Here is a 24,174-nt window from a genome sequence, read left to right as displayed (position 1 = left end):
TAAACACCGGAAAGCAAAATTGATCTATTTATTATATCTTCATTTTTCCTAAATTTGGGAAACTCATATTATTCCCTCTCTCATATATTGACACCGGAAAAATTATTGAAGATAAAATAAATAAATCAAATGATCCTATTTTCAAAATTCGAGGGAACTCTCAAATATGAAAATAACGAAATCTCCAACTCTCTCCGAGGGTCCTTGAGTTGCGTGAAATTTCTAGGATCAACCAAAATGCAAGAAAATATGATATGCATATGATCAAGTGTATAACATTCCAAATTGAAAATTTGGGATGTTACAGTCTCTTGTGTCCCCAACACATCCAATACAATGGTAAATTGTATAGGTGCACTAGTTCGGCGAAGAGATGGTGATACAAGTGCAATATGGATGGTAGATATAGGTTTTTGTGAACTGAAAATATAAAAACAGCAAGGTAGCAAGTGGTAAAAGTGAGCATAAACGGTATTGCAATGATAGGAAACAAGGCCTAGGGTTCATACTTTCACTAGTGCAAGTTCTCTCAACAATAATAACATAATTGGATCATATAACTATCCCTCAACATGCAACAAAGATTCACTCCAAAGTCACTAATAGCGGAGAACAAATGAAGAGATTATGGTAGGGTACGAAACCACCTCAAAGTTATTCTTTCCAATCAATCCGTTGGGCTATTCCTATAAGTGTCACAAACAGCCCTAGAGTTCGTACTAGAATAACACCTTAAGACACAAATCAACCAAAACCCTAATGTCACCTAGATACTCCAATGTCACCTCAAGTATCCGTGGGTATGATTATACGATATGCATCACACAATCTCAGATTCATCTATCCAACCAACACATAGACCCTCAAAGAGTGCCCCAAAGTTTCTACCGGAGAATCACGATGAAAACGTGTGCCAACCCCTATGCATAGGTTCATGGGCAGAACCCGCAAGTTGATCACCAAAACATACATCAAGTGAATCACGTGATATCCCATTGTCACCACAGATACGCACGGCAAGACATACATCAAGTGTTCTCAAATCTTTAAAGACTCAATCCGATAAGATTACTTCAAAGGGAAAACTCAATCCATTACAAGAGAGTAGAGGGGGAAAAGCAACATAAGATCCAACTATAATAGAAAAGCTCGCGATACATAAAGATCGTGCCAAATCAAGAACACGAGAGAGAGAGAGATCAAACACATAGCTACTGGTACATACCCTCAGCCCCGAGGGTGAACTACTCCCTCCTCGTCATGGAGAGCGCCGGGATGATGAAGATGGCCACCAGTGAGGGTTCCCCCCTCCGGCAGGGTGCCGGAACAGGGTCCCGATTGGTTTTTGGTGGCTACAGAGGCTTGCGGCAGCGGAACTCCCAATCTAGTCTCTATTCTGGAAGTTTTAGGGTACGTAGGTATATATGGGTGAAAGAAGTACGTTGGTGGACCGAAGGGGGGGCCACGAGGCAGGGGGCGCGCCCTAGGGGGGTGGGCGCGCCCCCCCACCCTCGTGGGCACCTCCCTTCTTTCCTGATGTGCACTCCAAGCTTTTCCGGTAGCTTTCCTTCCAAAAATAACTTCTCCAGTTGATTTCGTTCCGTTTCGACTCCGTTTGATATTCCTTTTTTTCGAAACACTGAAATAGGCAAAAAAACAGCAATTCTGGGTTGGGCCTCCGGTTAATAGGTTAGTCCCAAAAATAATATAAAAGTGGATAATAAAGCCCAATATGGTCCAAAACAGTAGATAATATAGCATGGAGCAATCAAAAATTATAGATACGTTGGAGACGTATCAGGCATCCCCAAGCTTAATTCCTGCTCGTCCTCGAGTAGGTAAATGATAAAAAAGAATTTTTGATGCGGAGTGCTACTTGGCATAATTTCAATGTAATTCTTCTTAATTGTGGTATGAATATTTAGATCCATAAGATTCAAGACAAAAGTTCAATGTCGACATAAAAATAACAATACTTCAAGCATACTAACAAAGCAATTATGTCTTCTCAAAATAACATCGCCAAAGGAAGTTATCCCTACAAAATCATATAGTCTGGCTATGCTCTATCTTCACCACACAAAGTATTTAAATCATGCACAACCCCGATGACAAGCCAAGCAATTGTTTCATACTTTTGACATTTTCAAAACTTTTTCAATCTTCATGCAATACATGAGCGCGAGCCATCGACATAACACTATATGTGGAATAGAATGGTGGTTGTGGAGAAGACAAAAAGAGGAGAAGATAGTCTCACATCAACTAGGCGTATCAACGGGCTATGGAGATGCCCATCAATAGATATCAATGTGAGTGAGTAGGGATTGCCATGCAATTGATGCACTAGAGCTATAAGTATATGAAAGCTCATCAAAAAAAACTAAGTGGGTGTGCATCCAACTCGCTTGCTCACGAAGAACTAGGGCAATTTGAGGAAGGCCGTCATTGGAATATACAATCCAAGTTCTATAATGAAAAATTCCCACTAGTATATGAAAGTGACAAAATGAGAGACTCTCTATCATGAAGATCATGGTGCTACTTTGAAGCACAAGTGTGGTAAAAGGATAGTAACATTGTCCCTTCTCTCTTTTTCTCTCATTTTTTTATTTTTTTTATTTGGGCCTTTTCTCTTTTTTTATGGCCTCTTTTTTTCTTTTTTTTTCTTTTTCGTCCGGAGTCTCATCCCGACTTCTGAGGGACTAATAGTCTCCATCATCCTTTCCTCACTTGGGACAATGCTCTAAAAATGAAGATCATCACACTTTTATTTTCTTACAACTCAACAATTACAACTCGATACTTAGAACAAAAGATGACTCTATATGAATGCCTCCGGCGGTGTACCAGGATGTGCAATGAATCAAGAGTGACATGTATGAAAGAATTATGAACGGTGGCTTTGCCACGAATACGATGTCAACTACATGATCATGCTAGCAATATGACAATGATGGAGCGTGTCATAATAAACGAAAGGGTGGAAAGTTGCATGGCAATATATCTCAGAATGGCTATGGAAATGCCAAGATAGGTAGGTATGGTGGCTGTTTTGAGGAAGGTATATGGTGGTTGTATGATACCGGTGAAAAGTGCGCGGTATTAGAGAGGCTAGCAATGGTGGAAGGAAGAAGAGTGCGTATAATCCATGGACTCAACATTAGTCATAAAGAACTCATATACTTATTGCAAAAATCTAGAAGTTATCAAAGCAAAGTATTACGTGCATGCTCCTAGGGGGATAGATTGGTAGGAAAATACCCTCGCTCGTCCCCAACCGCCACTCATAAGGAAGACAATCAATAAATAAATTATGCTCCGACTTCATCACATAACGGTTCACCATATGTGCATGCTACGGGAATCACAAACTTTAACACAAGTATTTCTCAAATTCACAACTACTCAACTAGCATGACTCTAATATCACCATCTTCATATCTCAAAACAATTATCAAGCATCAAACTTTTCTTAGTATTCAACACACTCATAAGAATTCTTACAAATCTTGTATGCTTAGCATATTAGGATTATTTAAGCAAATTACCATGATATTTAAGACTCTCAAAATAATATAAGTGAAGCATGAGAGTTCATCTATTTCTTTAAAAATAAAACCACCACCGTGCTCTAAAAGATATAAGTGAAGCACTAGAGCAAACAACAAACTACTCCAAAAGATATAAGTGAAGATCAATGAGTAGTCGAATAATTATGCAACTATGTGAATACTCTCCCATTTTAAGAATTTCAGATCTTGATACTTTATTCAAACATCAAGCAAATCTAAAGAAAACAAAATGACTCTCCAAGCAAAACACATATCATGTGGTGAATAAAAATATAGCTCCAAGTAAAGTTACCGATGAACGAAGACGAAAGAGGGGATGCCTTCCGGGGCATCCCCAAGCTTAGGCTCTTGGTTATCCTTGAATATTACCTTGGGGTGCCTTGGGAATCCCCAAGCTTAGGCTCTTGCCACTCCTTATTCCATAGTCCATCGAATCTTTACCCAAAACTTGAAAACTTCACAACACAAAACTTAACAGAAAACTCGTAAGCTCCGTTAGCGAAAGAAAACAAAACACCACTTCAAGTTACTGTAATGAACTCATTCTTTATTTATATTGGTGTTCAACCTACTGTATTAAAACTTCTATATGGTTTATAAATTATTTTACTAGCCTTAGATTCATCAAAATAAGCAAACGACACAATGAAAACAGAATCTGTCAAAAAAAGAATAGTCTGTAGTAATCTGTAACTAACACAAACTTCTGGAACTCAAAAAATTCTAAAATAAATTGGTGGACCTGAGTAATTTGTCTAGTAATCATATGCAAAAAGAATCAACTAAATAGCACTCTCCAGTAAAAAGTTTTAGGTAATCTCGTGAGCGCTAAAGTTTCTGTTTTTTACAGCATGATCATAAAGACTTCACCCAAGTCTTCCCAAAGGTTCTACTTGGCACAAACACTAATTAAAACACAAAACCACATCTAAACAGAAGCTAGATGGATTATTTATTCCTAAATAGAACCAAAAAGCAAGAAACTAAAATAAAATTGGGTTGCCTCCCAACAAGCGCTATCGTTTAACGCCCCTAGCTAGGCATGATGATTTCAATGATGCTCACATAAGAGATAAGAATTGAAACATAAAGAGAGCATCATGAAGAATATGACTAGCACATTTAAGTCTAACCCACTTACTATGCATAGGGATTTTGTGAGCAAACAACTTATGGGAACAATAATCAACTAGCATAGGAAGGCAAAACAAGCATAACTTCAAAACCTTAAGCACATAGAGAGGAAACTTGATATTATTGCAATTCCTACAAGCATATACTCCTCCCTCATAATAATTTTCAGTAGCATCATGAATGAATTCAACAATATAACCAGCACCTAAAACATTCTTTTCATGATCTACTTGCGTAGAAATTTTATTACTTCCCACATAAGCAAATTTATTCTCATCAATAGTAGTGGGAGCAAACTCAACAAAATAGCTATCATGTGATTGAAAATTAAGATCAAGATGACAAGTTTCATGGTTATCATTATTCTATATAGCATACGTGTCATCACAATAATCATCATAGATAGGAGGCATGCTTTCATCATAGTAAATTTGCTCATCAAAGCTTGGGGGACAAAAAATATCATCTTCATCAAACATAGCTTCCCCAAGCTTGTGGCTTTGCATATCATTAGCATCATGGATATTCAAGGAATTCATACTAACAACATTGCAATCATGCTCATCATTCAAAGATTTAGTGCCAAACATTCTAATGCATTCTTCTTCTAACACTTTGGCACAATTTTCCTTTCCATCATACTCACGAAAGATATTAAAAAGATGAAGCATATGAGGCAACCTTAATTCCATTTTTTGTAGTTTTATTTTATAAACTAAACTAGTGATTAAACAAGAAACAAAAAGATTCGATTGCAAGATCTAAAGATATACCTTCAAGCACTCACCTCCCCGGCAACGACGCCAGAAAAGAGCTTGATGTCTACTACACAAACTTCTTCTTGTAGACGTTGTTGGGCCTCCAAGTGCAGAGGTTTGTAGGACAGTAGCAAATTTCCCTCAAGTGGATGACCTAAGGTTTATCAATCCGTGGGAGGCGTAGGATGAAGATGGTCTCCCTCAAGCAACCCTGCAACCAAATAACAAAGAGTATCTTGTGTCCCCAACACACCCAATACAATGGTAAATTGTATAGGTGCACTAGTTCGGCAAAGAGATGGTGATACAAGTGCAATATGGCTGGTAGATATAGGTTTTTGTAAACTGAAAATATAAAAACAGCAAGGTAGCAAATGGTAAAAGTGAGCATAAACGGTATTGCAATGATAGGAAACAAGGCCTAGGTTTCATACTTTCACTAGCAAGTTCTCTCAACAATAATAACATAATTGGATCATATAACTATCCCTCAACATGCAACGAAGAGTCACTCCAAAGTCACTAATAGCGGAGAACAAACTGTAAGTGCATCTAGTGCCCCTCAGTGATTTTGGTGTATTGAAGACTTATAGGTTAAGGATCTAATGTGTTTATGAGTGTACACAGGTCTATAAGTCTACGAGGAGTTTGTTATTTACAGAGAAAGTCGACCCCTAAAAATGAAGTTCTTCGACTGAAGACTTTGATATTCTGAAGACTTTCTGAAGACTTTGGAAGTGAAGAAATTGGTGTGACCTTGAAGACTTGGTATTCATTCGAGGAACATGAGGCGTGAAGACTTTTGTTTTCGTTGTTTAATTTTCTCTTTCTTGAGTCATAGGAAACACCGTACTGTTAAAGGGGGTCGAGGAAATACTAAGGAGAAAATTTCCATGTGATGCTCAACTCAAAATCCTACACCTACCAATCCCTTCGAGTGAAGCCATTGGAAATCTCATACAGATCAGTCAATTTCTTCAGTGACAGAGACGCAGTTCTTCTGGTCACTGAGGAATTTGTTCTGAGACTGAGGAGTTAGGAATTCGCCAGTGCGATTGCCTACAAGTGAGGAACATGATAGCCCTGAGGAATTTGTACCTCAAATTTCCGACCGTTGCTGTGCTACGCGCCAGCTGTCCCAAAATATCTTATCCATCCAACGGTCATATCATTGAAGGGCATTTATGTCTTATCATGTCGGGCTGCTCCCTAGGCTATAAATAGCCGCCCCCTACAACCACTAGCTGGTTGGCTGCTCCGAAGAAACTGACACTTGTCATTTGAGAGCATCCCATCCTCCGAGGACTTTGAGTGAAAATCATCATCAAGTGAGGAAAATCCAAACCCAAACCCAAACACCTACAAACCCAAAATGATTGAGCATCACTAAAGAGATTGATCCTGCGTGGATCTGACGCTTGTTACCTTTGAAGACTGTGCTTCTTCCAGACGGTTAGGCGTCATGGTCTAGAGCATCCAAGAGGAATTGTGGATTGCCAAGTGACCGAGTTTGTGAAGGTTCGGAAGTCACCTGTAGACTTACCACGAGTGATTGGACGAGGTCTGTGTGACCTTAGTTCAAGGAGAATACGGCGAGGACTTGGTGTCCTGAGCTGCGTGTTCAGGACTGGGTGTCCGGGACTATGTGTCCTCGAGTTTAAATACTCAGCCGCTCCAACCAGATGTACAACTGAGACAGCAGTTGGAACTAGTCTACCAAATCATTGTCTTCACCAAACCAACTGGTTCTATTTCCTCAACACTTTCATTTCCTCATTACTGTGTTGTGTGTTTGTTCATATATGTGTTTGAAGACTTTAACTGAAGACTTTCTCAATTTCCTCAGTTCAATTTCTTTAGTCTGTTTATCTTCATCTTGTGCTAGCTATCCTGTGTTTACGCTTTCTGTACTCTGTGTTTATCTTCATTTCATCATGATGACCATGCATGTATTCTGCTATGTTTACTTCTGAGTACTTATTCCACTGCTAGTAGTTCTTCGCTAAGGAATTTCCTCACTAGCAAATTCCTCAGTGAAGAATTTCATAAAAATCGCCTATTCACCCCCCCTCTAGTCGATATAACGCACTTTCAATTGGTATCAGAGCGAGGTACTCCCTTATTCTGTGTGATTTTGGTTTAACCGCCTGGAGTTTTAGTTTTGTCGACCGCAGATATGAAGAAAGTGACATCCCCATCTTTGACGGTCATGAGTATCCCAAATGGAAGGCCATGATGAAGAAGCGTCTCATGGCGATGAACAGCGAGCTGTGGACCGTCACTGAGATTGGTCTGACCGACCTGTGCAAGATGGCGGAAGCTGATGACATTCGCAAGTACACTCTTCTCAACCTCACGGCGAAGGATGTCATCTGCTCCTATCTGTCTCAAAATCAGTTCAGGAACATCATGCATCTCGATCAGGCAAAGCTTATCTGGGACCGTCTCTCCGACGTCTATGAAGGCCATCGAACCTGTCATGACCCTTGGTTTGAGGACTTCAAGGAATCTCTCAAGTCAATGACATTTGAACCAGAATCATCATCATCCTCATCATGCCTTATGGCAGATGGTGAAAAGGTAACTGAATGCTATCTGTCTGAATCTAGTGATGATGAATCTGGTGATGAATTTGGACCCAGTTATGTCAAACTTGCTTCCCTTGCTGCTAAACAACAAAGAGCTTTGGAAAAGGCTCACGAAATGCTTAGTAAGAGCGATGATATGTTGGGTGAAGAAATGGATCAGTCAAAAGCTTTGGCTGAAAGTCTTCAGGGACTTCATTCTAAGTATGACTCCCTTCAAGATCAGCTTAACTCTCTCTTATCTGATCATGAGAAGCTAAGAATGAGTTATGAAGATCTTCAGAAGGAGCGCGATTCATTACTTGCTCAACAAATCAGCGCTACTCAGGAAGAATTTGTTCCTCCATGTTTGAAATGCATTGAACGAGAATCTGCTAATTCTTCACCTGAATGTTCAAATGCTTCTAATGTTACAAATTCTTCACCTGCCTCTGCTATCACTAATTCCTCATCTGAGGACATTGCTAGTATCACTAACGATGCAGGGCTGAAGGAATTGTACATGACAGGCATGTACAAAAGCCTCAAAGGGCATCAGACTCTTTGTGATGTGCTTAAAAATCAGATCCTCAACAGGAACCCTAGGAAAGAGGGTATTGCCTTTGAGAGGAAACTCAATGCTGATGGTACATATTGGAAGCCTGAGCAGTACCCCAAAACCTCATGGGTTGCTGCAAAAGGACCTCCAGTTGGTCCATCTAATTTATCTAGCTATACATGTGAATCTTCTCATTCTTCTGATGAGTCATTTGACTCCAACTATAAACTGTTTAAAAATCAGAATGGTGAAGTATTTGCTAGATATGTTGGCACTAACTGTAGGAATGGTTCCCCTATGAAGAAAATCTGGGTTCCCAAAAGGTGCCTTGAAAGTCTTCGGGTGAATGTCCTCATGACACCACCTGTGAAGAATAGGAACCCCAGATCAAATTCTTCATATGGACCAAATTCTTCATATGGATCCAAGTCCTCATACGGACCAAATTCCTCACGTGGATCAAATTCCTCAAAAGGATCAAAGTCCTCATATGAACATCATCGTGCTAACAACTCTGTTTCGCAGGGAAGAGCCAAGGGCTATGAATATGAGCATTATTCTTCTAATCATTATGTTCATAAGTCCTCGAAGAATTTCTCTGCTTATTCATATGCTTACCCTAACCCCTCTTATGTGAAACGAAATGGTTTGGCCTCTATGCCACCATTCTCATATGGAGCTCACAGAGTGATGAACTCTTTGCCACCCCTTCAGATGTGGGTGGTGAAGAAAAAGAACTAATCTCTTATGCAGGGTTAGGTCTCCAGACGTACTGTAACGTCTGAAGAATTTGCTGGGGACCTGACAAATTGCCTGAAAGGACGCAGGCTAATCATGAAGAAATGAATCTTCATTTCTCACGTCCTCACATTGTTTTATCTGTATAACTGCTTGATGAAATTGATCTGATGAATTGTGATATCATATTCTTCACTGTTGAAGTATATGAGGTTCGTAAGTTGCACTAATTCATCTGCAGGATGATCAACCCAAAGCCACTGGGTGGGTCCTTGATAGTGGATGTACAAATCACATGACTGGTGACAGAAATCTATTGATGGATGCTCCCTTATCGTCATCACATCTGAAGCATATCATCTTCGCTGACAAAAGCAAAAGTTAGGTATTGGGTCTAGGTAAGGTTGCTATCACAAAGGATCGACACATGGACAAAGTCATGCTTGTTGAGTCCTTAGGATACAACCTTATGTCTGTCTCAATGCTTTGTGATCTTGATATGGTTGTTGTCTTTGGCAAGTATCGTTGTGTTGTGATTATGGAAGCTGACAAATCCAAAGTCTTCGAAGGCTTTAGGAGAGGAGACTTGTATATTGTTGATTTCTCTGCAGATTCACAACCAGCCGTGTGCCTACTTGCAAAATCTTCAGAAAGATGGCTATGGCATCGACGACTTGGTCATGCAGGCATGAGGAATTTGCACACGCTTGCGAAGAAGAAGCATGTTATTGGCATTGAGAATGTCAAATTCCTCAAGGATCACTTATGCGGCGCCTGTGAAGCTGGAAAGATGACTAAGGCCAAGCATCCAGTGAAGACCATCATGACCACTACTCGTCCATTCGAATTGCTTCGCATGGATCTCTTCGGTCCTAATCACTATTCCTATGTTTCAAATGAAGCATCTCAATATGGCTTTGTTATTGTTGATGATTACTCTCGTTACACATGGGTACACCTTGTTTCTTACAAACATGAAGTGCAGGAAGTCTTCAAATGATTTTCCTCGAGGGCTTCAACCAACTTTGGTGTGAAGATGAAGCACATCAGAAGTGACAATGGCACTGAGTTCAAGAATTCGGGTCTCGATGACTATCTTGATGAACTTGGTATTACTCATGAGTTATCTGCTCCCTATACTCCTCAACAGAATGGCGTCGTGGAGCGCAAGAACAGGACTCTTGCTGAGATGGCTCGCACTATGCTTGACGAATACAGAACCCCTCATCGTTTCTGGGTCGATGCACTTGATACTGCGTGCCATATCATCAACAGAGTATATCTTCACAAATTCTTCAAGAAGACTGCCTATGAACTCCTCACTAACAAGAAACCCAATGTGAGTTATTTCAAAGTCTTCAGTGCTAAATGTTGGATTAGAGATCCTCATCACAACTCTGAATTTGCACCGAAAGCACATGAAGGTTTTATGCTTGGTTACGGAAAGGACTCGCACACCTACAGAGTCTTCAACAATGTTCTTCACAAGATTGTTGAAACTGTAGATGTGCGGTTCGATGAAACTAATGGATCGCAAAGAGAGCACCTACCTTCTGTGTTAGATGAACCAGCACCTAAGGACTCTATCAAACACAAGGCTACCGAAGATGTCATTCCTACTGAAGAATCTGCTGAAGAATTCATTCCAGAACATGAAGAATGTCGAGCTGATGTACCTGAAGAAAATGCTGAGGAAATTGATGCTGAAGAAAATGCTGATCAAATTCCTCAACGACAACCAACTCATCCTCGTGTTGCAAAAGAAGTGCAAGTGGAGAAGATCATCGATGACATTAGAGCACCAGGTCCTCTGACACGCTCAAAAGCTTCACATCTATCTAACTTTTGTGGGCACTTTGCTTTTGTCTCTATCACAGAGCCCACTAAGGTAGATGATGCATTTCTGGAGCCTGAGTGGATTCAGGCCATGCAAGAAGAATTACATCAGTTCAAGCTCAACAACGTCTGGGAATTGGTCAATCGTCCCGATCCACGCAAGCATAACATCATTGGCACAAAGTGGATCTACCGCAACAAGCAAGATGAAAATGGTGTTGTGGTGAGGAATAAGGCACGACTAGTAGCTCAAGGCTACACACAGGTTGAAGGAGTTGATTTCGATGAAACTTTTGCACCTGTTTCTAGACTTGAGGCTATTCGCATATTGCTTGCTTATGCTAACCATCATGATATCATCTTATATCAAATGGATGTGAAAAGTGCATTCCTCAATGGTAAGCTTGAGGAAGAAGTATATGTTGCTCAACCCCCAGGTTTTGAAGATCCAAAACATCCTGACAAAGTCTTCAGACTTAACAAGGCCCTCTATGGACTCAAGCAGGCCCCACGGGCGTGGTATGATACTTTGAAGGAATTCTTCATGAAGAAAGGCTTCACACCCGGTTCACTCGATCCCACTCTCTTTACTAAATCTTATGATGGTGAACTGTTTGTGTGCCAAATATATGTTGATGATATCATCTTTGGCTGTACTGACCAACGTTATAGTGATGAATTTGCCTATATGATGAGTGAAGAATATCAAATGTCTATGATGGGAGAGTTGAAATTCTTCTTAGGTCTTCAAATTCGTCAACAGCGCAATGGCATATTCATATCTCAGGAGAAATACCTTAAAGATGTCCTGAAGAAATTCGGCATGCAAGATTGCAAAGGCATCAAAATTCCTATGCCCACAAATGGTCATCTATGCACCGATGAAAATGGTATTGACTTCGATCATAAGGTATACCGCTCCATGATTGGCTCTTTATTGTACTTATGTGCATCTAGGCCAGATATAATGCTTAGTGTTTGCATGTGTGCCCGATTTCAAGCTGCACCAAAGGAATCACACCATAAGGCTGTGAAGCATATTCTTCGATATCTAGCTCACACACCAACACTAGGATTATGGTATCCCAAGGGCTCGGATTTTGATCTCATTGGATATTCTTACTCTGACTATGCTGGTGATCGTGTGGACCGCAAGTCAACATCTGGTACATGTCATTTCCTCGGACGATCCTTGGTCTGTTGGTCCTCGAAGAAACAGAACTGCGTATCACTGTCTACTGCTGAAGCTGAGTACATTGCTACTGGTTCTTGCTGTGCTCAACTGCTATGGATGAAGCAAACACTCAAGGACTATGGCGTCAACGTGAAGAATGTGCATCTCCTCTGTGACAATGAGAGTGCCATCAAGATTGCTCACAACCCAGTTCAGCACTCGAAGACAAAGCCAATTCAGATTCGTCATCATTTTCTTCGCGATCATGTGTTGAAGGGCGACATTTCTATTGAGCATGTGAAGACTGAAGAACAGCTAGCCGATATCTTCACTAAACCCTTGGATGAGAAGAGATTTATCAAGTTGCGGTGTGAGCTAAACATCTTAGAGTCTTCGAATGTACTTTGAAAAGGCACTCATCCTAACACTTATGCAAAATTGATGACTTAGATGTGCAACACATGAAGAAACGTTTTTCTTCAATCAATGAAGAATAACACTCTAAGTGTGAAGAAATTAATGAAGAATTTGATTCTCAGAACCCCTACGACAATTGTACGCGGTGTCTGAAATCAGCATTCTTATACGATGGGTCACGCCACCACAAAAGTTGAAAATCTTCAATTTGAGTTTTTCCTCAGCTTCGAAATTCCTCAGTTGTTCAAATTCTTCAAATTTGCAAAATCTTCACATGTTCCGTCGTTTTTTCTTCATTGGCTATATATATATATATATATATATGGGTTTATGTCCTCTACAGCATTCACTTATAGCTATTTCTTCAAGTTGGTTTTTCTGCTAAGTGAATGTGATCGGACCCTTCCCCTCTATGCTATACTCAATCCAATCTATTCACAAATTCTTCATGTGCGTTCTATTTGAAACTCGTTCAAAATCTTCACTGTGTCCTTGTCAGCTGAAGAAATTGCGAACGGAACGTTAAAACTAATCTTATCCAAATTTTTGATTTTGCCGCTCAAACCGTTCCGCATCCCACGATGCATTATTCTATTCACCCACGATCTTACACGATCTCCACTACACAGTACGTGGGTGACACATGTCGTACGAAGGAGAAAGGTCAGGGGCACGTTCGTCCCAAATCTTTGGGCGAACAGTTTTTCATTGCCTCTATAAATACCCCTCGCCCCTTCCTCACTTCTTTTACTCCGCTCGATCTCTCTCTCCCGCTCGAGCTTCCTAAACCCTAGCACCGCCACTACTCCATCGTCGCCGGTGAGGAAGAGCTTCACTGCCTCGACCTCATCGCCGTCGTACTCGCGCCGACCACGGAAATCTTCACCTCCGCCGCCGCTGTAGACGTCTTCCTCCGCCGAGTTAGGGCGTGGAAGATCTACACCGACGAACTTCACTGTTTCACCTCACTGTTCATCGTGTTCTTCATTCAGGGTAATTAAAAGTTACTTTTACTGCCCTCTTTGATTCGAAACTTTTCTACAAAATCTTCAAAAGGTGTTTTATTTCCCAAATCCTCACACACAAAACACCTCACAAATCTTCTGTTCTTGATTCATTTCTCTAAGCTTTATTTTCTTCAAGATTCCTCAATTGTGTGGATCTCCGATCTATACAACTCTGGAATCTAAGACAAAGCATGCTTAGTGAAATTCTTCAAGACGCATCTGGTCAAATTCCTCAAACTTGTTCTTTTTGAAAAACCTTCTGAGAACGCATATGACCTCTCCAAATTCCTCGCAACTATACTCTGTTCACAGGTACTCATGTCCGCTGCTGAATCACTAGGTTCTCATCAACTTAACTCATTTGCAGCGTTCCTCGAAGAAAAACTGCATACTTCTTCAGAGAATTCGATTGTTCAAATTCCTCAGCTGAAGAATATGGCAGATGGTAAGAAGCCACAGAAAGGAGGAAAGAAACCTGAGGTTATGACTGCATTTGAAATCCCTGAGGATATATATGCTGTGTACTGCACACCTGATGAAGCCAAGTTTGGCAAAGAAAACAAAAATCAGCACAAGGTGCGCATTCAGAGGATTGAACAGAGATGGGCACGTGAATGGAGGGAGTACAGATACGTTACTCCAAAGTACATGAAGAAATTCGCTCTCAACCCTCCATGCCCAAGACTTCCATTGGCACCTGGCCAAGTGGCTGATCCCACTAGCGTCAAACGCGGTGAGGACTTTCTTGAAGAATGGGCCAGGCGTCAAGCCAAATTGGCAAGACAAGCCAGAGAAGCAGTGAGGAAATTCAACAAAGATTCTGCTGCTGCTGCCGCCACTGAGGCCTCTGTCAAGCCGAGGAAATCAATGGCAAAGAAGCCTGCTCGTAAGCCAAGTGCTTCACCAACATTGCCCTCACGGCCAAGTTCCTCAGCTGCGCCCTCACGGCCAGGAACATCAAAATCTTCATGACCAATTCCTCAAGCTGCTCCTGCTCCTTCAAAATCCTCAGCACCTCCTCCAAAGTCCTCAGCACCTGTGCATCTGGCCTCGTGCCAAAGGACTGCAGGCATCTCAATTGCCTCTGGTGTCTCAGCAAGTTCCTCAGCTCCACCTGCGCCTACACCAACTCCTATCCTTCCATCTGCATCAGATGTGAAGAAGACCAAGGCTGCAGAGCGAGCTGCAGTGAAGAAAAGGAAAGCATCAAGTGCTTCAGAATCTTCAGCTCCAAAGAAGATGAAGCCTATGACCAGCTCATATGAAAATCCTATCGATGTTGTTCCGATTTCCACCATGCCATCAAAGGACCTTGTTCCTTTTGATGAAGAATATGAGATCCCAAGCGGATCTGATGAAGAAACTCAATCTGCTGCTTCGTCAGAGCAGATTGATGAGGAAATTAAAGTGGATGCGATCCCTTCAACCCTAGTGGTATCATCACCAATGCCTCAGTTTACTGCTGAAGAGGCTGGTGTTGAAGAAATTGATGATGAAGATGTGGACATCGGAAGCACAACTCCAGTGATGAATGATGACTTTTGGGAAAGTCAGCATCCAAATTCTCCACTCTTCACCCCACTACAGCAAATCCCTCACTCCCCTGCACCAACAGTTCAATTGGGCTCTGAAGAAACTCATCCCACCTCATTTGTCCGTGAAGACATTCCAGCCACTAGTGCTGAAGAAACTGTTGCTGCTGACAATGTGACTGTACCTGAGGAGGAACCAGAAATTCCTCAGCCTGAAGAACCTGAGCTCATGATTCCTGAGGTAGTGATGCAACTCACTGACACTCCTCTACCCAAGCCAAAGGATACATTCTCAAGGAAGCAAAAGTTCAAGGCTGAAGACTTCTTTGGTGAGCATGTATTCTTCACAGATTACAACCCCTATGACTCTGCTCGCATGAGGAAGAGGAGTTTCTGGACTGCTAGTCAAGCCAACTTCTATTCCTCAGTGTTGTTAAACAAAGACAAAGTCTTCGACCATGCACATATTCCTCATGTAGACATGGAGTATCTGCCGTGCTTCACGCCAGTCCTCAGTGTTCTTCACGATGCTGGGCTGCTCAACTTCTGCACTGACATCTGTGATTGGAATGAAGAACTCATTCTTCAGTTCTATGCAACGTTGCACATCACAGGCGATTCTGAAGATGTGAATTCATGGGTCCTGGACTAGATGACGGAAAACACTCATTACAAGGCACCAGCGTCTGAATTGCTTCGTGCCCTTCCTCTAAGTCCTCCCCTTGAAGATGCACGTTGTGTTTACAACGAACCTGAGCTTTCAAATCACTATATGCAAGTGCTGATGAAGCCTTTGAAGCCAGGGCAGGCCCCTCGAACCAAATTCCTCGTCAAGGAATTACTGTATGTTCCTCGGACCGTCTATCGCATTCTGTCGAAGACAATGAGTCCTATCAAAGGCCATGACTCAAATGATGAAGAAGTCGTTGGCATCATGAAGAATATGCTTTTTAACATCTGTCATGGCGTTCCTGTCAACTTCCATGATTTCTTCATGAGGACTCTAGCCAATATTGCTATGTCACCATTTGAGCTGAAGCCTTATGCGCCATGGATTATGAGATTCATCAGGACAAGGTCTTCACTCAACTACAAAGCTGACACTCTGAACCACTGCAGCTACTTGCCTCCTATTGAAGTCCTCAAAAGGACATTTTCCTCAGCTGATGAAAAGGGCAAGGCAACTACTGTGATCGATGAAGGCATTCGTCCATTGGATGGTCAATTTCGCAAGGCTGCATCTTACTCCACCAATGATGACTCTGCCACACATGACTCTGCCGCCAACAATGCCAAGCAAAATCCTCAAGCCACAGCACCCAGGGTGATAACTGATCGTGAGTTACTCCTCAGTCTTCATCAGAAGGTTGATTGCAATCACAAATGGGTCAAGCATCAGTTTGGTTCAATTCTTCACAACATGACTTCAACACACAATGCAGTGAAGAAAAACCACTACTACCTCCATGAAACCCTCAACCGCACCTGGATATTCAAGGAATTCATACTAACAACATTGCAATCATGCTCATCACTCAAAGATTTAGTGTCAAACATTCTAATGCATTCTTCTTCTAACACTTTGGCACAATTTTCCTTTCCATCATACTCACGAAAGATATTAAAAAGATGAAGCATATGAGGCAACCTTAGTTCCATTTTTTTGTAGTTTTCTTTTATAAACTAAACTAGTGCTAAAACAAGAAACAAAAAGATTCGATTGCAAGATCTAAAGATATACCTTCAAGCACTCACCTCCCCGGCAACGGCGCCAGAAAAGAGCTTGATGTCTACTACACAACCTTCTTCTTGTAGACGTTGTTGGGCCTCCAAGTGCAGAGGTTTGTAGGATAGTAGCAAATTTCCCTCAAGTGGATGATCTAAGGTTTATCAATCCGTGGGAGGCATAGGATGAAGATGGTCTCCCTCGAGCAACCCTGCAACCAAATAACAAAGAGTATCGTGTGTCCCCAACACACCCAATCCAATGGTAAATTGTATAGGTGCACTAGTTCGGCGAAGAGATGGTGATACAAGTGCAATATGGATGGTAGATATAGGTTTTTGTAAACTGAAAATATAAAAACAGCAAGGTAGCAAGTGGTAAAAGTGAGCATAAACGGTATTGCAATGATAGTAAACAAGGCCTAGGTTTCATACTTTCACTAGCAAGTTCTCTCAGCAAAAATAACATAATTGGATCATATAACTATCCCTCAACATGCAACGAAGAGTCACTCCAAAGTCACTAATAGCGGAGAACAAACTGTAAGTGCATCTAGTGCCCCTCAGTGATTTTGGTGTATTGAAGACTTATAGGTTAAGGATCTAATGTGTTTATGAGTGTACACAGGTCTATAAGTCTATGAGGAGTTTGTTATTTACAGAGAAAGTCGACCCCTAAAAATGAAGTTCTTCGACTGAAGACTTTGATATTCTGAAGACTTTCTGAAGACTTTGGAAGTGAAGAAATTGGTGTGACCTTGAAGACTTGGTATTCATTCGAGGAACATGAGGCGTGAAGACTTTTGTTTTCGTTGTTTAATTTTCTCTTTCTTGAGTCATAGGAAACACCGTACTGTTAAAGGGGGTCGAGGAAATACTAAGGAGAAAATTTCCATGTGATGCTCAACTCAAAATCCTACACCTACCAATCCCTTCGAGTGAAGCCATTGGAAATCTCATACAGATCAGTCAATTTCTTCAGTGACAGAGACGCAGTTCTTCTGGTCACTGAGGAATTTGTTCTGACTGAGGAGTTAGGAATTCGCCAGTGCGGATTGCCTACACAGTGAGGAACATGATAGCCCTGAGGAATTTGTACCTCAAATTTCCGACCGTTGCTGTGCTACGCGCCAGCTGTCCCAAAATATCTTATCCATCCAACGGTCATATCATTGAAGGGCATTTATGTCTTATCATGTCGGGCTGCTCCCTAGGCTATAAATAGCTGCCCCCTACAACCACTAGCTGGTTGGCTGCTCCGCAAGAAACTGACACTTGTCATTTGAGAGCATCCCATCCTCCGAGGACTTTGAGTGAAAATCATCAAGTGAGGAAATCCAACCCAAACCCAAACACCTACACCAACAAGTGATTGAGCATCACTGAAGAGATTGATCCTGCGTGGATCCGACGCTTATTACCTTTGAAGACTGTGCTTCTTCCAGACGGTTAGGCGTCATGGTCTAGAGCATCCAAGAGGAATTGTGGATCATCGAGTGACCGAGTTTGTGAAGGTTCGGAAGTCACCGAAGACTTACCACGAGTGATTGGACGAGGTTCTGATGACCCACAAGTATAGGGGATCTATCGTAGTCCTTTCGATAAGTAAGAGTGTCGAACCCAACGAGGAGCAGAAGGAAATGATAAGCGGTTTTCAGCAAGGTATTCTCTGCAAGTACTGAAATAAGTGGTAACAGATAGTTTTGTGATAAGGTAAATTGTAACGAGCAACAAGTAACAAAAGTAAATAAGTGCAGCAAGGTGGCCCAATCCTTTTGTAGCAAAGGACAAGCAACAAACTCTTTATAATAGGAAAAGCGCTCCCGAGGACACATGGGAATATCGTCAAGCTAGTTTTCATCACGTTCATATGATTCGCGTTCGGTACTTTGATAATTTGATATGTGGGTGGACCGGTGCTTGGGTGCTGTTCTTACTTGAACAAGCATCCCACTTATGATTAACCTCTATTGCAAGCATCCGCAACTACAACAAAAGTATTAAGGTAAACCTAACCATAGCATGAAACATATGGGATCCAAAGCAGCCCCTTACGAAGCAACGCATAAACTAGGGTTTAAGCTTCTATCACTCTAGCAACCCATCATCTACTTATTACTTCCCAATGCCTTCCTCTAGGCCCAAATAATGGTGAAGTGTTCATGTAGTCGACGTTCACATAACACCACTAGAGGTTAGACAACATACATCTCATCAAAATATCGAACGAATACCAAATTCACATGACTACTAATAGCAAGACTTCTCCCGTGTCCTCAGGAAAAAACGTAACTACTCACAAATCATATTCATGTTCATAATCAGAGGGGTAATAGTATGCATAAAGGATCTGAACATATGATCTTCCACCAAGTAAACCAACTAGCATCAACTACAAGGAGTAATCAACACTACTAGCAACCTACTAGCACCAATCCCGGACTTAGAGACAAGAATTGGATACAAGAGATGAACTAGGGTTTGGAGATGAGATGGTGCTGGTGAAGATGTTGATGGAGATTGCCCTCTCCCGATGAGACGAGCGTTGGTGATGACGATGGTGATGATTTCCCCCTCCCGGAGGGAAGTGTCCCCCGCAGAACAGCTCTGCCGGAGCCCTAGATTGGTTCCGCCAAGGTTCCGCCTCGTGGCGGCGGAGTCTCATCCCGAAAGGTTGCTTATGATTTTTTTCTCATCGAAAGACTTCATATAGGAGAATAGGTCCACCAGGGGGCCCACGAGGTAGGGGGGCGCGCCCAGGGGGGAGGGGCGCGCCCCCACCCTCGTGAGCAGGGTGTGAGCCCCCTGGCCTTCATCTTTGGCGACGATTTTTCTTTATTTATTTTAAGATATTCCGTGGAGTTTCAGGACTTTTGGAGTTGCACAGAATAGGTCTCAATATTTGCTCCTTTTCCAGCAGAATTCCAGCTGCCGGCATTCCCCCTCTTCATGTAAACCTTGTAAAATAAGAGAGAATAGCCATAAGTATTGTGACATAAGTGTAATAACAGCCCATAATGCAATAAATATCGATATAAAAGCATGATGCAAAATGGACGTATCAACTCCCCCAAGCTTAGACCTCGCTTGTCCTCAAGCGAAAAGCCGAAATCGAAAAATATGTCCACATGTTTAGAGATAGAGGTGTCGATAAAAATAAAATACGGACATGAAGGGCATCATGATGTATATAGAAGCAACATATATAGATTGTCATATGATTACTTATGTTCAAGTGATGATCTTTTCACAATGCAAAAGTATGAATCAGAAACCTTATTGAGGCACTAACAAATATAACCTCAGTCATTGAAGCAATTGCAATTTATCATAACATCGGAAAGAGTCTATGTCAGAGCTTAAAAGCAAGTCCACATACTCAACTATCATTTAGTCCTTCATAATTGCTAACACTCATCGCAATACTTGTGGTTACGGAGTTTTAACGGACACAGAGAAAGATAGGGGCTTATAGTTTTGCCCCACAACCTTTTACCTCAAGGGTAATGTCAACAATAAATGGTTCATGCTCCCCTACATCCAATTAGATATATATCATGTTCTTTCCAACATGCTGGGCTTGCCAAAGGATAAAATGAAAAATGAAAGGTGAAGATCACCGTGACTCTTGCATAAGATAGAAGATAATAATAAAAGATAGGCCCTTCGCAGAGGGAAGCAGAGGTTGCCATGCGCTTTTATGGTTTGATGCACAAAATCTTAATGCAAAAGAACGTCACTTTATATTGCCCCTTGTATGTGAACCTTTATTATGCAGTCCGTCGCTTTTATTACTTCCACATCACAAGATCGTATAAAGCTTATTTCTCCCACACCAATCAATCATACATATTTAGAGCAATTTTTATTGCTTTGCACCGATGACAACTTACTTGAAGGATCTTACTCAATCCATAGGTAGATATGGTGGACTCTCATGGCTAAACTGGTTTAGGGGTATTTGGAAGCACAAGTAGTATCTCTACTTGGTGCTGAGAATTTGGCTAGCATGAGGGGGAAAGGCAAGCTCAGCATGTTAGGAGATCCATGACAATATACTTTATCTTAGATACAAGAAAACATAACTCATTATGTTGTCTTCTTTGTCCAACCTCAACCCTTTAGCATGTCATATTTGAATGAGTGTTCCCAATCATAAAAGATGTCAATGATAATATATCTATATGTGAAACCTCTCTCTCCTTATTACTTCCTATTAATTGCAACAATGAACAAAGCTATATTTGCCAACTCCCAACAACTTTTTAATCGTCATACTCTTTCTATGTGAAGTCATTACTCTCAATAAGACCAATATGAACTCTTTGTTTCTTTTCTTTTATTCACTCAAGATCATGGCAAAGTAATCAAGCCCTTGACTCAACACTAATCTTTATTATATAAATATAGCTCACGGACTCGATTGCATAGAGGGATCATAAAGCAAAACTTCAAAACTAGATCATGTCATGACTTTATTCTACTAAATCAAGATACTACTAATAGGATCGAACTAAGAAAAAGGGTAAAGATAGGAGTTGTGATGATGATAAGATACCGGGGCACCTCCCCCAAGCTTGGCAGTTGCCAAGGGGAGTGCCCATACCCATGTGATTATGTCTCCTTCTTTGTTGTTGGCGGTGGAGGTGTTGTTGATGATGCAAGCTTGCCGTCCACCTTCCATGGCATAGGCTCACCCTCATAGAAGGATGATCGAGTCTCCGGAATCCTCAAATCTGCAACGGAAACAGCTCAAAATGAAAACAGAAGATATTTACGTGATACGGGAGTCAAAAAAAACAGGCAAGTCCTGATAGACATCAGGTGCCTCAATCCACCCAGATGTGTGTAGTTGCCACCTTAGATAAACCATTAAAATTATCAATCTCACATCTGTCATGGATATCACTCACCCAATCCACGTCTACTAGCATAGCATGGCATAATAAGCAAACGTAGAAGTAACTCCCAAAGGTTTCATAATAATAATACAGGTGATAGGTACTACCTCATCTACTTCCCATCCCACAATTTAATTAGATCCTAATCATGCAATGTGAGAGGATTGATCTAATGCAATAAAACATGGGTTGTAGAAAAGGTATGATCAAAGTGTTACTTGCCTTGCTGATGATCCGCGAGTCCTAGGGTTTCGAAGTAACAGGCGGCGCAATCCGGGTAATCTATCGCAGACAAACAACAAGCATACAATAAGTACTCATCTAATGCACAGGTAAAACTCGAACAAGAGAACGAACCAGAGAGTTCAACTTAAGAACTCCGGTTGCAAAGAAAGAACGAACCGAACAAAGAAACGGAAAACAAACGACGGAAGAAAACAACTCGGTTCTAGCAAGTTGAAACTAGGTCAAATTTTACCGGGGCAAAAACTTGTTTAAGTTGATTAGACGGAACGGCGGTTTCGAGACGAAACTCTAGGCGCTTGAATCACCTCATTCCGATAAACGAGCGAGAAGATAAACTAGAACGAAGATCGGATCTGAGATCGCGATCGCGGAATAAATCCGACGAGAAGAAAAAGAAGAACGGTTAAACGAACGGACGTTCGTTAACCTAGAAGAATCCGGTGATCACGTTCGTTAGGACGAACGGTCCGGCGAACGGTCCAAAGGCAACTAAATCGGAAAAGAAAACGAATCCGATCTAGGGTTTCGGAGAAGAAAACCGAAACGAAAAACCGATCTAGAAAACGAATCAGAAGAGAAGAAAAGAATCGGAACGATTAGAAGAAAACGATCCGAGGAAAAGAGACGCGGGGCAACCTCCGGCGAGGTCTCCGCGAAGGCTCCGGCGGCGTGGCGTAGGGGCGGCGGCGTGGGCAAGGTGCGGCGGCGGCGCTGGTGTGGGGTGGCGCGGTGTAGGGCGCGGGGTGGGGTGCGGTGGAGGGCTTGGGGTTTGGTTTGATGATTTGGAGGGGGGGTGTTGGGGTATTTATATTGGTGAGGTGAGGGGAGGGGGTTTCTTGGGGTAGGGGACAAGAAATGGAGTAGGAATAGGAAAGAAAAAGAGGAAACGGAGTAGGACTAAATTCCTACTAGGAATCAAAAAGGGGCGGCGGCGGCTCCTGCCTCTGGCGCCTGACGCGCGCGATGGCCTGGCGCGGCCGGTTGCCTGCGCTGGGGAGGCGGTGGCTGGACTGGGCCTTGGCCCGGCTGGCCTGCTGGATTTTTTTTAAACGGTTCTGCGCGCAGAAAAACACAGAAAAGAAAATCTAAACGGGCTCCAAAATTTCTAAAGTAAATTTTCCCCGACTCCTAAAAATGAGCCGAACAAAATGAACTTTTCTACGGACCTAAAATGCAATTTTTAAAACACGCATTTTTCCCTATCCAAATAAAAGCAAACAAACTCCGGCAAACAAAATTGATCTATTTATTAAATCTTCATTTTTCCTAAATTTCGGAAAGTCATATTATTCCCTCTCTTATTTTTGATATAGGAAAATTATTGAAGATGAAATAAATAAATCAAATGATCCTCTTTTCAAATTCGAGAAAACTCTCAAATATGAAAATAACAAAATCCCCAACTCTCTCCGAAGGTCCTTGAGTTGCGTGAAATTTCTAGGATCAACCAAAATGCAAGAAAATATGATATGCATGATGATCTAGTGTATAACATTCCAAATTGCAAATTTGGGATGTTACAACCTACCCCCCTTAAGATAAATCTCGCCCTCGAGATTCGGGTTGGCTAGAAAATAGGTGAGGGTGGTCCTTGAGCAAATCTTCTTCTCTCTCCCAGGTGGCTTCATCCTCTGAGTGGTGGTTCCACTGAACTTTGCAAAACTTGATAACCTTGATGCGAGTAACTCTACTGGCATAAGAGAATCTTGACTGGTTTCTCCTCATATGTTAAGTCATCCTTCAACTGAATTGCTTCAAGCGGCACGGTATCTCTTAGCGGTACCTCCGCCATTTCGGCATGACATTTCTTCAGCTGAGAAACATGGAATACATCATGAACTCCTGACAGTCCCTCTGGTAATTCCAACTTATAAGCGACTTCTCCCATACGTTGGCAAAATCTTGTACGATCCAACGAAAACGCGGTGCTAACTTTCCCTTAACTCCAAAGCGCTTAACTCCTCGAAGTGGGGATACTCAGAGATAAACTCTGTCTCCGGTTTCGTAA

The 24,174-nt window shown here is 41.7% G+C and overlaps 1 protein-coding gene across 1 annotated transcript in view; it reads left to right on the top strand.

Annotated features, from left to right (window-relative positions):
* LOC125546749 overlaps positions 1–15,946 on the top strand; it is a 45,244-nt gene extending 29,298 nt beyond the window's left edge. Inside the window, exons 2-7 of the mRNA XM_048710895.1 lie at positions 7,627–7,795; positions 7,922–8,039; positions 8,274–9,310; positions 14,189–14,338; positions 15,152–15,535; positions 15,884–15,946. Coding sequence (XP_048566852.1) covers positions 7,627–7,795; positions 7,922–8,039; positions 8,274–9,310; positions 14,189–14,338; positions 15,152–15,535; positions 15,884–15,946 — 1,921 coding nt within the window. The remainder of the gene's footprint in view (positions 1–7,626; positions 7,796–7,921; positions 8,040–8,273; positions 9,311–14,188; positions 14,339–15,151; positions 15,536–15,883) is intronic.
* The last annotated feature ends 8,228 nt before the right edge of the window (positions 15,947–24,174 follow it).

This window comes from Triticum urartu, chromosome 3 (genome assembly GCF_003073215.2).
Source record: "Triticum urartu cultivar G1812 chromosome 3, Tu2.1, whole genome shotgun sequence".
Classification (NCBI taxonomy): Eukaryota; Viridiplantae; Streptophyta; class Magnoliopsida; order Poales; family Poaceae; genus Triticum; species Triticum urartu.
This window is presented reverse-complemented; position numbering and strand designations above follow the sequence as displayed.